The 15,672-nt window shown below is 49.1% G+C and overlaps 1 protein-coding gene across 3 annotated transcripts in view; it reads left to right on the top strand.

Moving 5' to 3' along the window:
* The window catches only part of SLC4A5 (solute carrier family 4 member 5), a gene marked incomplete at its 3' end in the record, with an annotated part of 97,733 nt that overhangs the window by 57,538 nt on the left and 24,523 nt on the right, over positions 1 to 15,672 (top strand). For all 3 annotated transcript variants that reach the window (XM_082852323.1, XM_082852325.1, XM_082852324.1), the window contains exons 8-15: positions 2,055 to 2,212; positions 2,646 to 2,733; positions 3,698 to 3,852; positions 4,219 to 4,404; positions 6,043 to 6,217; positions 8,063 to 8,196; positions 8,884 to 9,155; positions 13,428 to 13,486. In XM_082852323.1, coding sequence (XP_082708449.1) covers positions 2,055 to 2,212; positions 2,646 to 2,733; positions 3,698 to 3,852; positions 4,219 to 4,404; positions 6,043 to 6,217; positions 8,063 to 8,196; positions 8,884 to 9,155; positions 13,428 to 13,486 — 1,227 coding nt within the window. The remainder of the gene's footprint in view (positions 1 to 2,054; positions 2,213 to 2,645; positions 2,734 to 3,697; positions 3,853 to 4,218; positions 4,405 to 6,042; positions 6,218 to 8,062; positions 8,197 to 8,883; positions 9,156 to 13,427; positions 13,487 to 15,672) is intronic.

Here is a 15,672-nt window from a genome sequence, read left to right as displayed (position 1 = left end):
TTGATTTAGGGGTTGGAACCCAACACCGGGCACCAGCGTCCGACTCTCCTAACTGGTTGTGTGATGCTGCTTCTCAGTATCTGCAGCAGCACTGGCCGTTCTTTAGGTGCAACTTTCTTCACCACTCCACATTGGCCCTGAGTTCCAGTGAGCTCCCGGTGAGCAGAGTGTGGATTCAAACAGCGTCGCTGTGTGCAGTGACTCAGCAGAGCTGGACCAGGGTCCCCTGGGTTCAGGCAGTGGGGTCAGCAGGACCCTGGTTAGACAAGCCCGTGGCCAGACCATCACCAAGCCAGGGTGGCCAGAACACCAGCATGGCCCGTTTCTGGGATGCCACAACTCTGGCCTCCTTACTGGGGTGACAGACTACAAGGGAGGACCAAGGCCCTGTTTTAACTCCTCTCTGCTCGTGGTTATGAGCGTGTTGCATGGGCCACTCCAGAGCTTTGCTGTTTTCAAAACCTTGTTCTCCAGGGCACTCCTGCCACCCACCTGCTCCCTGCCTGATGCCCAGGGACATGGAGTTGGCAGGGAGACAGTGGCTGCCCTGGAACACCCAGAACTCCACCCTGAAGAACCTGCTTATGGACCCACTAACTGCTCCTGGGACAAAGGGACTTTCTGAGTTGTGGGGATTCTGGCCTTCCCATTAACTTGTGCTGTTGCTTATTCTCACTGCGTTAGGGTCCTTGGGGCTGTTGCCCAGGGGGTTGTGGAGAGTTTTATGTTTTTTAAGGGATTTAAAAGATTATAAGGGTGCAGCCCTTGCTCACAAGCCTTTTCTAGTGCTGGTAGGTCCCCCGCCCAGTATGTATGTCGTCCCCCACGAGTCAAATCAGGAAATGGCTGTGGGCCCAAAGGGGCAAGACCTGTTGGCCATGCCCATGCCCATAACTGACCGCTCTCCAGGGACAGAAGGAAACTATCTTCACTGAGCTTTTGAGAAACAAACATCTCTGTGCCCACAAGAGAGACTCCCATCAAGGGGGAATAGGTGGCAAAATTGTGGCGTCCGCAGAATCTCTCTGTACCACTTGCCTCCACCTCCTGGGCCCTTTCTTCCTTTGTTGGCCACTGTGGACTCCCACCAGCCCGGTCCTCCCCAAACACTCCTTCCCCACCTCTCTCTATGAAACTATCTCTGTCTCTTGCCTATCCCCTTGCTGCCCAGAGGGAAAGTGATCTGAAAAACTAATGTACCCTAAGATGTTAAAGACTAAGAAGAGTGCGTATGTGACCACCCCTGGGCACTTTCATCATAAGAGAGGGCTCCGGAGGAGTTGGCATCTTATCCATAGGATGAAAGTCATGACCCCAGAGAGTGGGGCTGATTTGGGGCAGAGGGCTTGTCTCCAGCACCTCTCACATTGGACCCCACTCACTCTTCCTATTTGACCTTCCTGCCCTGACTAGACACCAGCCAGAGAGACTGGATAGAGGGTACTTCGATAGTCTCAGTTGGAAAGGCTCAGAAGCTATGAGTTTCCTGGGAGGTCCTCTAGGGGTGACTTGGGGGCACAGAAGCCTCTCACAGGCCAGGGGTTCCTGTCAGCCAGGAAGCTGGTGGTAAAGAAAAAACAAAGTGTGTCCACTCTGGCCATCAGGATGGTCTCATTCCTCCCACGGCCATCCAGGGTAAAGGCAGAGAGGGAGGGCTGGGTAGCTGGAGTGTAAGGGCCGAGACTCCCATCTGCTTGAGCTGCTGCTGGGGGAAGAGATCTGATGTCCAGCAAGCCCTGACTTTCTATTCTGGCCCCTCAACTCACACTTCAGTAGAACAAGGTTTTCGCCCATCAAGGAACATCTTAGGGGGTCAAGTCATTGCCTGTTCCTTCCCATCTACGAAAGGCTTCATTGGTCCCTGGGGTTAACCAACTTTGAGTCTCCTCATCTGCAGATTGTGGGAGAGTGTCGGCTTATTTCCTCAGTCTCTTGAGAAACGCTGGGAGAATTTGTAAGGTTAGGGCTCCACAGTAGTCTGAACGGGCTGAGTGAGAGCCGAAACCACTGCACGTGAGTATCCATGGGTATCTCGTGTCCCCCTCACTGACCAGCGGAAAAACAAATTCATGAAGAAGATCCCCAAGGATTCAGAAGCCTCCAATGTGCTCGTGGGCGAGGTGGACTTCCTGGACCAGCCATTCATTGCCTTCGTGCGTCTCATCCAGTCAGCCATGCTGGGAGGAGTGACCGAGGTGCCTGTCCCCACCAGGTGAGAGCCATTGAAATCTGCCCACCATACCCACCCTCGGGTGGCCAGCTGTCCATGCAGTCAGCTAGTAGTGCAGTTGGAGACACCCCTAAATCGAAGAAGGAAAAGTAGGGAACTGTATGGTGATGGCAATCTGACTCAGGAAGAATTTGAGAGAATTTATTTAAAATAATCATAAACAAGAAGTAGCCAGCAGCTGGGAGAGGCACTGCTGGGTGAGCTCTGGGGTGCCAGGGCGTGGCAAAGATGCTCAGGTGGGAGTGAAGAGGAATGTCTCTCCAAAGCAAATACGAGATTCAGAGGAGGGAAGGGACATGTTTCTGCCCAGTTAAAAAATTAAGAATGGATACTATTTAGGGCCAGAACATCTTTCTCTCCACCTGCTTTTACTTTTCCTTCTCACTTTCCCCCTCCTCCTCCATCTTCTTTGCAGATTTCTGTTCATACTGCTGGGACCTTCTGGGAGAGCAAAATCCTACAATGAAATTGGCCGTGCCATTGCAACCCTCATGGTAGATGACGTAAGTGCTGCGAGAAGCATGTACTCCTGAATGGCATGGCTGCCGCGTCAAACACTGTGCCTTCATTCATTCACTTATCCAACAAGTCACGTTTGAGCACCTACTGTATGCCAGGCCCTGTGCAGGGTGTGAGGATTACGAGAATGAGGGAATAGTCACTGCCCTTTAGGAGCACCAATCAAGTGGGAGAGATAGACCTACAGTCCTAGAGGGAACCATGTGCTAACCGCCCAGGCAGTCAACGGGCCCTTCACACACGAGGGGGCTTTAAAGCTAAGGATGAGCACCAGCCTAGGAGGCAGGCATTCCAGGCAAAGGGCCACGGTTCGGAGAGGGAGGGGCTGGATGGAAGTGGTTTGATATAGGCTCAGCGTAAGAGCTTCAAGAGCAGGAGGTAACGCCAGAGAGAGGAGCCATATACTATACGGAGCCTGTAGGCAGAGCTGAGAGTTGACACTATGTGACAGGGAGCCTAGAGGAGTTTAAACACGAGCACAACCCAATCAGATCTGTACAGTCAGAAAGAACTCTCTGGAGACAGTGTGGAACGATGCAGCCTGACCCTCCAAAGATGAAGGGCTGGGATGTTAAAACAGATTTGAAATACCTGAGCTTCTCCGACTGGGCTCTGTGCGGGTTTTCTGAGGAGCTCGCTCTGTGGGAAACTGAGAGCAGAAAGGTTAAGTAAGTAACTCAACCCAGGTCAGACAACTGGAATACAGAGACCTGGCCTTCAGGTCTGGGAAGAGCCGCCTTGCTGCATGTCCCACTGTCCCCATTGTGCTATGTTTCAACTGCCCCGTTGTTCTCATCTCAGAAACTGAGAACAAATTGGCAGCTGGAGTAATGGCTCAAAGTGACTTTCTTTGAAAGTGTATGTGGTTGTGCCCCCGGGGAGGTGGATGAGATGATGACCGCAGCAAGAGAGCGGCCCTTTCTCTTCCTCTGCCTCTTTCCCTGCCAGCTCTTCAGCGACGTGGCCTACAAGGCCAGGAATCGGGAGGATCTGATCGCGGGGATTGATGAGTTTCTAGACGAGGTCATCGTGCTCCCCCCTGGAGAGTGGGACCCAAATATCCGAATTGAGCCACCCAAGAAGGTGACTTCTGCTGACAAGAGGTGTGTATGAATGGAGGGGTGGCAAGCGGGGAGCCGGGTCAGAGGGAGCTTTCAGTCTGTCCGTTTCTTTTTTTGGATTTGAAAGAAAGATGTCAGCGTACATGGGTTTATACTTTTTTTTTCAGTCTCACTTTATTTCTCTGAAAAAAAAAATCAGAAGCAAATATGCTGAATGTGACCATCTGTAAAACCTGGGTGATCTGTGTGTGGGTGTTGCTAGATCATTCTCTGCATTTCTCTCTGTATTTTAAGCTATTTGATGATGTTAGTTAGAAAGGTAAAGGAGTTGTGAGGACAGTCCTGGAGGTGCTGTTCTCTTCCTAGGATTGGGAGCCCCACTGTCCCCTGTCGCCCTTCTCCTTCCAGGAAATCCGTGTTCTCCCTGACTGAGCTAGGTCAGATGAACGGCTCTGTGACGGGAAGCGGCGGAGGGGCTGGAGGCGGTGGCGCTGCAGGCGGCGGCGGCAGTGGGGCCGGCGGAGGGAGCAGTGGGGATGATGGAGAGATGCCAACCGTGCACGAGATCGGGGAAGAGCTCATCTGGACAGGAAGGTGCCCGCTCCAGGCCTGACAGCGACACCAGTTGTCTTAGATTTCTCTTCTCCTCACCCACCATTTAGGAACCTTCTCCACCTCCTGGCCTTGGGATCTGGCCAACGCATGCTTTTCCTCCCCAGCCCTCAAAGCCCCTCCTGGATCTGGCAGGAAAGGGGAAGCTAGTGGAGGAACCCAAACTTTTCTCAGGACACCCTTTGTTACCTGTATTAGTTTCCTAGGGCTGCGGAAACCAAGTATCATAGTCTGGGTGGTTTAAACAATAGAAATGTATTCTCTCACAGTTCTAGAGTCTAGAATTTCCCAATCAAGGTGTCAGCAGGGCCATCTCCCTCTGGGATTCTGGGTGGAACCCTTCCTTGCCTCTCTGTAGCTTCTGGTGGTAGCCGGCAGTCCTTGGTGTTCCTGGGCTTGCAGCTGCTCCATTCCCATCTCTGTCTGTGTCCTCAGATGGTGTTCTTCCTGGGTTTCTGTCTTCATATAGCATTTTCCTCTTCTTATGAGGACACCAGTCCTATTGGATTAGGGCCCACCCTAATGAATTCATCTTAACTTGATTACATGTACAAAATAAGGTCACAATTACAGGTGAGAATTTTGATATATCTTTTTGGGGGACATAATTCAATCCATAAGAATACCTTTTGAATTTTTTTAACCTTTTGTTACCTAGTCAAGAAACTTGTTTTAAAAGAAAACAATAGAAAATTTTCCTGGCTTTCGTTTCTTTGCCAGCTCTTAGAATAACTTGGGTAGCTCTGAATGTAGGAAAGGACACAGCCCTGCAAAGCTATGTGTAAATCATAACTTTGAGAACGAGTCATGTTTTTTATGCCCTTGGCTCTCTGCCCGCCAGTGGTTCCCAACTTTACCTACTCCCCACTCCCATCCTCACCCAGGGGACAGTTGGCAATGTTCAGAGACATTTTTGTTTGTCCCAGCTGGAGGGGAGATGCTACTGGTATCTGGCAGATAGAGACCAGGGATGCTGTTCAACATCCTCCCGTGCACAGGACTGCCCTCCCCCAAACAAAGAATTATCCAGTCCAAAATGTCAACAGTACCAAGGTTGAGAAAACCTGCTCTGTGCTAAGCACTGTGTTAGGAGCTATGGAGACTAGCATCCCCAGTAAACATTCTCCCTAAACCTAAAATTCCCCACTTGTTTGTTCCACAAAGCAAGGAAACCAGTTGTAAGGTTCAGAATCTGCCCTTGATGAACCTGTTAGAAACCAGGATCTCTCCATCTCCTAGAGCTGGACACACCTATGTTTACCAAGCACAGGCACCCTGCAGATGATCAGGGACGTGAGGAGGATAGCCATCTATGGTCCCCAGGAGTTCCATTCCCTGTGAAATGTTAGGTCTACCCCAATACATAGTCCCATAAGGCCTTCCCTCTCCCACCCAGGCTGTCTGTGACCACCCTTCCCAGGGGAGATGGTGCCAACCACAAACTCAGTCTAATGACAGAATTCTTCCCTGGTCTTAAATGTTCTGGTGGAAAGATCCCTTTCCCCATCCAACTAGTCAAGTTCCCCTCCTCACTGCAGACTCTGCAGGCTCCTGTAAATAGCCCTGCCCCTGCACTGGTGTCTGTGGTGAGCAAGCAGTACCTGGGCCTGTCTTGAGCAGGTTCTTCGGTGGCCTGCGTCTGGATGTCAAGAGGAAGCTGCCCTGGTTCCCAAGTGACTTCTACGATGGCTTCCACATCCAGTCCATCTCTGCCATCCTATTCATCTACCTCGGCTGCATTACCAACGCAATCACCTTTGGTGGGCTTCTGGGGGATGCCACTGACAATTATCAGGTGTGTGTGAGCTGGGGACATGCATGCAAACCTCAGAAAAATCTGCTGCCACCAGGTAGTGGTAAGGAGCTTATTCCCATAATCCCAAAACCAAGGTTTGGGTTTGACCTACCATCCAGGTTCAGACCATCACTTTTTGTAATCCTTTACCCTTGAGAAAAATAATAACAAGCTGGCATAATTAAAAGGTCTAAAGCTAAATCATATTACTAAAGACCAAATTTAAAGATTATGTAAATAGAGCAAATGTTTAAGGGGAAATCATCTGCTTTGTTAGTTGATACTTTTCCTACTGATGCTTTAACGAATTTAATGAGCACAATTAATTGAGTTGCTAATTGTGACCTTCTTCCCATACTTTTAAAAAAAACTAACCTTAAATTCTTAGCTTGAAGTTAAGACATTTTTAGAAATGTCTACCATGACAACAACACAGGTATACCTGGGGAAAACAGTTCCGCAGAGACACTAGCCTGAGACCCAGACAAGGGTCTTCTCCATTGGGGGCCTTGGGGATAGTATCACTGGAAAGCTCAGAGCACCAAGGTGAAGACCCATTTTCCCAGATAAATTAAGATGAGTGCCTATCTCCAGCCCACACCACTCTCCTGAGCAGCAGGTTCAGTATCCGGCTGCCTCCTGGGCATGTCCATATAGCTGCCCTTTGGGATCCCCCAACTCACAGGGCCAACATTGCATCCATCACCTTCCCTCCAGACCTGCTGCTCCCCCCAGCCAAGGAGCGACACCATGGTTGACCCAGATATTCACACATCATCCTTGACTCATAAATCCCAGCTTCCCCCAGTAGCCCTCATGACATGGTCCTACTTGCCTCTCAAGCCTCATCTCCCAGTATTCCCTTTCTCAGATTCCTGTCCTCCTGACTCATCTGCATTCTGTTTTCCATCAATCCTGATCATCTTTCAGTTCTTCAAAGACGTGCTCCCTTTCAGCTCCAGCCTTTGTGCATACTGTTGCCCTTCCCAGCACACTCTTTCTCACCCACTGACCCTATTCTCCTGGTCAATTCTCTGCTCATTTTTTGGTTCTCAGCTTCCGTGTATCTACCTCTTGGGAGGCTTTCCTGAGCAACCCTTCGCTTTTACTGTATGCTCCTACCTTATCCCAGCTTATCATATTTCTTGGCAGTGGTTCTTAACAAGAGACGATTTTGACCCCTAGGAGACATTGGGTAGCATCTAGAGACAGTTTGGGTTTTTATAACTGGGAGGTGAGGTGCTACTGAGATGCTAATAAACATCCTACAATGCACAGGATAGCCCCCTACAACAAAGGATTATCTAGCCTGAAATGTCAGTAGTGCTGAGGTTAACAAACTCTGCTGTATGGAAATCGCCTAGTTTCTTGTGTGTATCTCCCACTAGAATGAAGATGCATTATCTTGTTTGTTCCTGGGTCCTCCATGTCTAGCACAATGCCTGATACATAGTAGGGCCTTAATAGATTTTTGAATGAATGAATGAATGAATGGTCTGACCTCTAAAAGCACTTACTAGATCTTTGAATTAATAAATGATTGGGTGGATGAATGGACTGTCCTCTGGGAGTAGAATGGGCACAGGAACAAGCACGACCATTGGCAGCCCTGTTTTCTAGGCCCTAGGGTGACAAAAGGAAGTCACATGGGACCTAGAATTAGAGAGTGATGCTTGGCAATTATGTGACGTTGTGGAGTCAGAGATGGGGAGCAGAATTTGAGGAGGAGAGGACCTAGGATAAAGGACGAGCGTTGTGGCCCTTGCTGAGATAACTGGGTTCTAACCTGTCAGAGAGGCCCCTTTCTCACACCTCTACTGAGCCTAACACTCCTCATGCCCCCAGGGAGTGATGGAGAGTTTCCTGGGCACTGCCATGGCTGGCTCCTTGTTCTGCCTCTTCTCGGGACAGCCTCTCATCATCCTCAGCAGCACAGGGCCCATCCTCATCTTCGAGAAGCTCCTCTTCGACTTCAGCAAGTAGGTGCCCTTGGTGGTCCCCAGTGCCTGCTCTCACACTTGGGACAGTATGCCAAGGTTGGAGTAGGGGAAGAGCCCCAAGGGGGAGGGGAGGTGAGAAGGTACCAAAGCTGTCTTTACCTGTAGGAGGCACTGCCATGTGGTCCCTCCTGACTCCCTCCGATATCTGCCTTTAAGCCACCTTAGTGCATATTAGCACAGCCCATGGGGAGAAATCCAGGCAAGACAAGAGGAGAGAATTCACACTGCTCTGCTCATGAGCAATTATGACTTGAAAGTCAATGCAGTGTATAAAAAGTTTCAAGCTGGAGGTCAGAAGGCTATACCCTGACTCACGCAGCTCTGGGCTCAGTTGCCTCACCCACAACATGAGCCCATTTCTAAGGTCTGCTCCAGCTGTGTCATTCTGAAATTCCCTGTTTTTCATTCACTCTGGTGTTTGTTACCAAATATGTAAGAACCGAAGTGTGTGAGCACCTTTCTGCCACCCCATGGGAGCCTTTCCCAGAATTCTCAAAGACCAGACAACCCCACCCGGGAACTGTCCCCATCCCCAATCCTCTTGTACTTCCTAGGAGGGCATCTGTGCCACAGGAGGGGCAGATGAGGCACCCAGGGTGGGTCTGGGGAGCCGAGCACAGCCAAGAGCCTTGGGCTGGAGGCCCTTCGATTCCCTCTGCTTTCCAGAGGCAATGGCCTGGACTACATGGAGTTCCGCCTCTGGATTGGCCTACACTCAGCTGTCCAGTGCCTTATCCTGGTGGCCACAGATGCCAGCTTTATCATCAAGTATATCACCCGCTTCACTGAGGAGGGCTTCTCCACCCTCATCAGTTTCATCTTCATCTATGATGCCATTAAGAAGATGATTGGTGCCTTCAAGTACTACCCCATCAACATGAACTTCAAGCCTGACTCTATCACCATCTACAAATGCGAGTGTGTCGCCCCCGACACAGGTGACCGGTAAACCCAGAGGTGCCCTAGGCCCCCACCCACTCCCCACTCCCCTCTAACACCCCCTCCCCCTCTGCCTCTCCCCTCCACCCCGTTGTCTACTCAAAGGCAGGAGCAGGAGCCTGCTTGGGAGGGGCTGTTCATCCAAGGACTTTCTGTCCCAAAGGAGCAAATACAGGGTCTTAAACCAGTTTTTGGAAGGAAACCAAGGGGACAGGAATTCTAATGAGGATCACAATACCAGAGCCCAGGGTCGTAGTCAGGAGGAAGCAGTGATAGCGATACCCCAGGAAGGGAAGAAGGCATGCTTGGCCTCAGTGTGGAGTAATGTGGAGGCCACACCAGTCAGAAATGCTACTCAGGCCAGAGGCCTGCTCTAGGCCAGAGGTAGACCTGATGGAGCCTAAAGTCCCTCCCAGCTCCATGAGCACATGACACCATGAGTTCTCCCTGACACATCACTGCCAGTGTGTTCACACCAGAGGGATGAACATCCCTACAGATGGGGACATGTCCAGGGTGGAGGACTAGTCAGGGTGGAGGAGGACCTGGCAACTATGTCATTAAAGAATGGTTAGAGAACCTGGGGTTATCCAGGCTTTTAGAAAGGTATGAGAGAAAGTCTGTCATGACACAGAGGGGCCAGATTCACCCTGTGTAACTATAAGATGCAGAATGAGGGCTGAAGAACAAAATCTCCAGGAGCCAAACGCTGGCTGAATTCAAGGTATATCTTAACAGTGGTGGAAGCCACCACCCTGAGAGGTATTGGCCCCCTCGGGTGGTAGCAAGCTTCTTGGACACTACCTGGATATCCATCTGCCAGAGGTATTGTAAAAAGGATCCCTGTGCTTGGTGGGAGGCTGAATGGTCAACCCATTCCTGTAAAGTCCCTTTCTGACCAAAAAGGTGTCATCTGTAAAGTTAGGATTTTCCATAGCTGAACCACTGGCCTCTTTCGCAGTCAGAATCATGCCCCTAAGAGCTTTCAGTGGAGTGTGCTCAGAGTGCCCAGGATGCTATAGAGCAGAGGCTAGAGAGCCATCCACATACCTCTTAGCACCACCAGGCTGGACTCACAGAGAAAACTGAGGTCCAGAGACACCCAAGGTCATACCAAATGTCAGTTTCCCTAGAGGATATCAATGCTGGCCCTTCCAGTCTCATGGAACGCTCGTGAGGTTTTCATATCTATACTCAGATTCAGTTGGCATTTCATAAAAGTAGTTACCATGTTGTTCAGCACCTTAATGCATACAACTGATAAAAAATATTGATAAGTCAACCAAAAATATTTGTTGCACAATTATTGTGCACTCTACTTTAGACTAGGCCTTGTAAGGATAAAGTTGTTCTGACATCAGGGAACATAGTTTTGGTTGAACCCTCTCACCCTCTGTCACTGCTCTGAATTTGTAAAGATATCGAGACAATTTTTTTCTCTTCTTCTTTTTTCTATAATTCATTTTGAGTTATTTCATTAAAACCCAGCAGTAGGTGAAACTGTCTGTTGTCCTGAGCCAGGGCATGTTGCTTGTCCAGGGAAGTGAGGAGATCCTACCTGCAGGCTCTTGTCATCACACTGTAGAGCAAATCCCACCTCTGTGGACTAAGCTCCATCAGGGCACTTTTGTTTTCTGCTCACACCCTCTGGACTACAGATCCATTGCACTGAACACAGATGTTCCCACAAACATGGCTTTTGGAAGTACACATCCTTAATTTCTTTCAGAAATGGTCCAAATTCTAGGGTCATATGTGGAACTTCGGCCATTCTGGGAATCATCTGTCCACAGGAGAAACCAAACATAGGGGTTCCCTAGGAACAGGGCACATCAGGTAGGATTTGAGAACTATAATAGGATCCACCTACCTCCAAATAGTGTCCCCTCTGGCCTTGCTCAGGTGCCTAATGTCACCTCATTCTTTCGGGTCATGCTATTGCCATGATTCTCAAAGTTGGTCCCTGGAAGCAGCATCAGAACTATCTGGGAACTTGTTAGAAATGCAAATTCTCAGGCCCCCCCCCCAGACCTGCTGAATCAGAAACTCTGGGATAGAGACAGCTGTATATTAACAAGCCTTCTGGGTGATTCTCACGTATGCTTAAGTTTGAGAACTACTGCTCTATTAAACTGAGTCATTATTAGCAACTAGCCATAGTGAGATTAGGTTTTCCGTTTCTTCGTGGAGAGTAAAGGAACTGGAAACAGGACAAGTTAGTTTTGATTAAGAGAATATGAAAGGGAAAATTCTAGATGTTTAGGAGACTGGGGAGGGGGGAGCTAACTAGGAGGGTTTCTTTCCCAGTCCATGGGCCACTCGTTTACTAACTGTTCCATAATCCTAGTGCTACTGCAAAACCCAGTTTGACGGTGGCACGCTATCACTCTTTGTCACTCTTTATCAGTCAGAGCTTGTTTCGGGGCTTCTTAATCTAATCTTGTTTCCATTGTAACTGATTTGTATTCTATTTGTGGATGCTGCACACACTGACTTGGCTGCTTTCAATCCCAAGTGAGTACCACTTTGTAAACACTAGAATTTAAAAATATTTGATACTTGGACCCTTTCTAGGATTCTCCATGTATGGTTCTTCCTTCTTCATCTCAAAGTGGCTTTCAGATAAACCTCACAAAGTTCTCGATATGAAAGAATGGCAAGGCCTAAGCAGAAGACATCAGAAGAATGTCTGATCTGACAACCTTGGGCAATGGAAGCGCATCTACACTCACCAGGCTCGAGTGTTAGCTGGGGGTCCTGTAGCATTTGTGAGGGGACCCCTGAGTCAGCCTTCCAGCTCGCCTTCCCTGCTCCATTGTTAACTGTGCATCGTGTTCTTTTGGTCAGTAGTGTGAGGAAAGGCAGCAGATGTCCCTGATTTCTCTTAAGTGAAGCGTTCTTCAGAATAGTTGTAACAAAACTCTGGGTTTGTAGAACTTCTCAGAATATTCTGCCCTAGGTCAAGACTGAATTCCTTAGCCACTCCCAGCCCCAACTGCCCCAGAAGTAGGCAACATAGAAGGGCCCTGTGATCACATCCACCCCATGACAGTTTGTTAGAGGTTGAAGGAAGCTTCAGGAATAACCTCTTATTCCCTCTGGGTTCCTAGCAGGAGTTAAATGGGGTTTGCGATGCATTTAGATTATTGCTAGCAAACTGGCTGAGCCTCCTCCCTCCCTCCTTAAATCAGCTGCAGAGGAACTGCTTAGTCAGTCTTCACTTGGAGGATGAAGGCAAGGAGAACCTGGCCCTTCTCCTCTATGCATGCAGTGCAGGAGCAAGAGAGAGGGTGACCTCCAAAGCTGCCTTTCTAATAAATGGCTGCATCCCTCAAGCAGGGGATTACAGTTCCTCTCAACTCGTCTCATGGCCCCTGAAGGGAACCCTCCTCTGCTCCACTTAGGGACACTGAGGCTGGGGCAGGGGATTGTGGACAAGGGATGCAGAGTGAACAGCTGAGAGCAGCACCTCTGAGGTCCTGATTCTCCTTCAAGTCCTGGACCCAGGTTTAATTTTCCTCAGCTAGCATTTAATGGGCAGATTAGGGAAGATACCCAACAAGTTCTTACAGGCCCAGCTGACCTGAAAAAAAAAAAAAACATATGGACAGGGCAGGAGAGAAAGGAAGTGTATGTGGAGGGGAGCAGGGCAGGGAAGGAAGCTCGTCGTATAGAGCTGGGAGGTGTGTAGGCTCTAGGTCAGCCTGCCTGGGATGGGTAATGGCTCCCCCAAGAGTGAGTTGCGTGACCTTGGGCAATGGGCAGGTTACTTAGTCTCTCTGGGCCTCAGTTACCTCATCTTTAAAATGTGGAAATTTCTTGGGGATTTAGGAACTTAGCAAGATGACGTACGTAAGGGTTTGGCACAGTGCGTGGCAAAGACTTAAGTTCTTTGAAAATGTGAATTAAGTCTAAGAGCACAGACATTTGTCAGGCGGGTGGCAGGGATTCACAAGGCACATTATTTACCCACTTGTGTTAGCATCTCGTCTTGGCAGCAGGTTTTAAAGCCAGCCCTTCCATGTCAGACAGGAGCTGTCCTAACCTGGCCCAGCCAGACTGTTGGAGCTGTGGCCCAGGCTCCCTCCCACCACCCTTGCCCTCCCTGAGCAAAGTGAGGAGAGTGAAGGGTGCAGCTGCCCTCACAATGAAAGCCAGTCCTTGTCTCTAAGGAGCTGGAAGGAAATGGGAAAGAGTGGGGCCCGGGGTGGGGTGCAGGATCCCCACCCAGCAGGTGCTGACCCTTCCCCATGTCCTGTGCTCATCCACAGCGAACACAACCGCATTCAATGCTTCAGCCACGTCGCCACCCAACACCAACACTTCTCTGGTAAGTCCTTTCTTCATGTCAGACATGCAAGGGCTTCTGTTTGTGAGGAGATTGAGAAGATTTGGGAAACTTAGACCAGACTTGCAGAGATTAACCCTGCTGCATACCCACACCAGGTTCACCCGCAGAGCTGTGAAAATGAATATTTTTAAGTATATACTGTCAAAATCCTATTTTGTCTCATTTTTTTAAATCCTTGTGCCAAGCCTCCCCCTCCTCCCTCCCACACACACACACACACACACACACACACACACACGCACGCACACACACACGCACGCACACGACGGGGGGGGGGGCGGGTGGGGGGTGGGGTGGGGGGGGTTGAGGTGAGGAATGGTAAGTAGGGCTGTGCAAGGCTGTAAACTTTCCCGCCCATCTTTCTGCCTTCTTCCCTGCCTTTGTACGGAGGACTCCCAGTTCCTAACCAACAATGCTACCCTGCAGCCCCAGAAAGCTTATTATTGCTCCCCCCTCTCTGAATCTGATCTGTCCTTTGCACTCACGTGTCTCTGAGGGCCCCTGGTCTGGTCTGCCTTTCCCAATAATGATAAGCAGCGGCCGTCAGGAGAAGACACCTAGCCTAAGTGGCACTAATGGTGGGAAGTAGAAAACCAGGTGAAGGGTAGCACCTGGTAGGTACTGGGAGGAGAATTTCGGACTTTTAGTGTCCCTAAGCTTGACTCTTAACTTACCCCTGCACAGGCAGCTGACTGCTCAGTGGCAATTTAACCTAAGATTTTCTCAAATATCTGATTTTGAGGGAGGAAAAATGGAATCAGTCAGTGCCTATGTATGAATACTTACTATGTGTAAGGCGCTGTGTGCGGGTGATGTGATGGTTCGAAAAACATCTAAGAAACAAATGTGGTCCTTGCCCTCCAACCTGCTTGTAATATGCATGTGGAGATTAACCTGAAAAAGTAACGAGCAGCACAAGTAGAGCGTGCCGTGCGTCAAATATAGGTCAAATGCATCCTTCCAGCAGTGGAGGCAGGACGCACTCTGCAAACTAGAGAAGAAAGCCTCATGGAGAAAGTAGAACGCGATCTGGTCTTGAAGGTTGGGAAAGTTGGTTCCATAGAGAATAGCACATTCCAAGCCTAGGGACCAGCATAGACAGAAGGGCACAAGAGGAAAAGCACAAAATCTGTCCTGAGGACAGTGGGTGGACCAGTCCTGCTGAGACAGAGTGAGGGTGGGGCATCACACAGGGAAATCAGGAGAAATAAGTCAAGACAGAGATGTTGGGCCAGACCAGTGGGGCAGTAGAGGCACGGCTACATTGCGGGGGGCATTCGCATTGTCTTGGTCTGTTGATCCCCATTCTATTGGTCTATTGATCTAAGCAGGCCCAGGGCCAGCTAAGATTCAAAGGGGAATCACCTTTTGATGGGAGGACGGTTGATGTCACATCACAGAGGAGTGTGGACACAGGGAGCCATGATCCACTGGGGACTGTTATTATATCAAACTACCACACTTCTCTTAATACAAACATACATTATGGCTAGTTGCAAACATCTGTTTACTTCATTATGTAGGTTCCTGAATATTTGTACATTTATTTTTCAAAATATAAATTAAATTTTATTATACATTACTCTCCTTCTATTACACTTAGAAACATATATATTAATATACATGTGTGAATATAGATATATAAATATATGTACCTATACATACTTAGGAACATAAATAAGAATATATATAGGAATGTGTAATATATATATATATATATATATATATATATATATATATAATTGTTTTGTGTGCCCTGGATTTTAGGCATCTGGGACACCAAAGGTCAAGTGACTGAAGTGATTAACCCAAGAGAGGTCTGACAAGGGTGGGGTGTGAGCCCCTTTCCTTCTTCTGTGCACACAAAAAGTGTGGGCACAGAAGAAGGAAAGGGGAGGATAAATGTGAGACACTCCAGGAAGGAGTTGTGGACAGGACCCATGGTTGATTGACTGAGATGGGCGCCAGTCCTGCACTTTTCCTCCTCACTCACAAAGCAGTACATCCTAGAACACAATGAAGAAGCACACGTCAGCTCCTAACCTTCCCAGGGAACCTCCTGCTTGTCATTCCTTGAAACAGCCTGTTCCCAGGACCATCACTCTGTTGCTGGGCACTATCGTGGGGCAGGAGGGCTGGGGCCCCTTGGAGGGTGGGAGGGGTGT

This window comes from Leucopleurus acutus (assembly GCF_964270905.1).
Source record: "Leucopleurus acutus genome assembly, chromosome: 12".
Taxonomy (NCBI): domain Eukaryota; kingdom Metazoa; phylum Chordata; class Mammalia; order Artiodactyla; family Delphinidae; genus Leucopleurus; species Leucopleurus acutus.
Note: the sequence above shows the minus strand (reverse complement) of the source record. Positions and strands in the feature narration are given on the sequence as shown.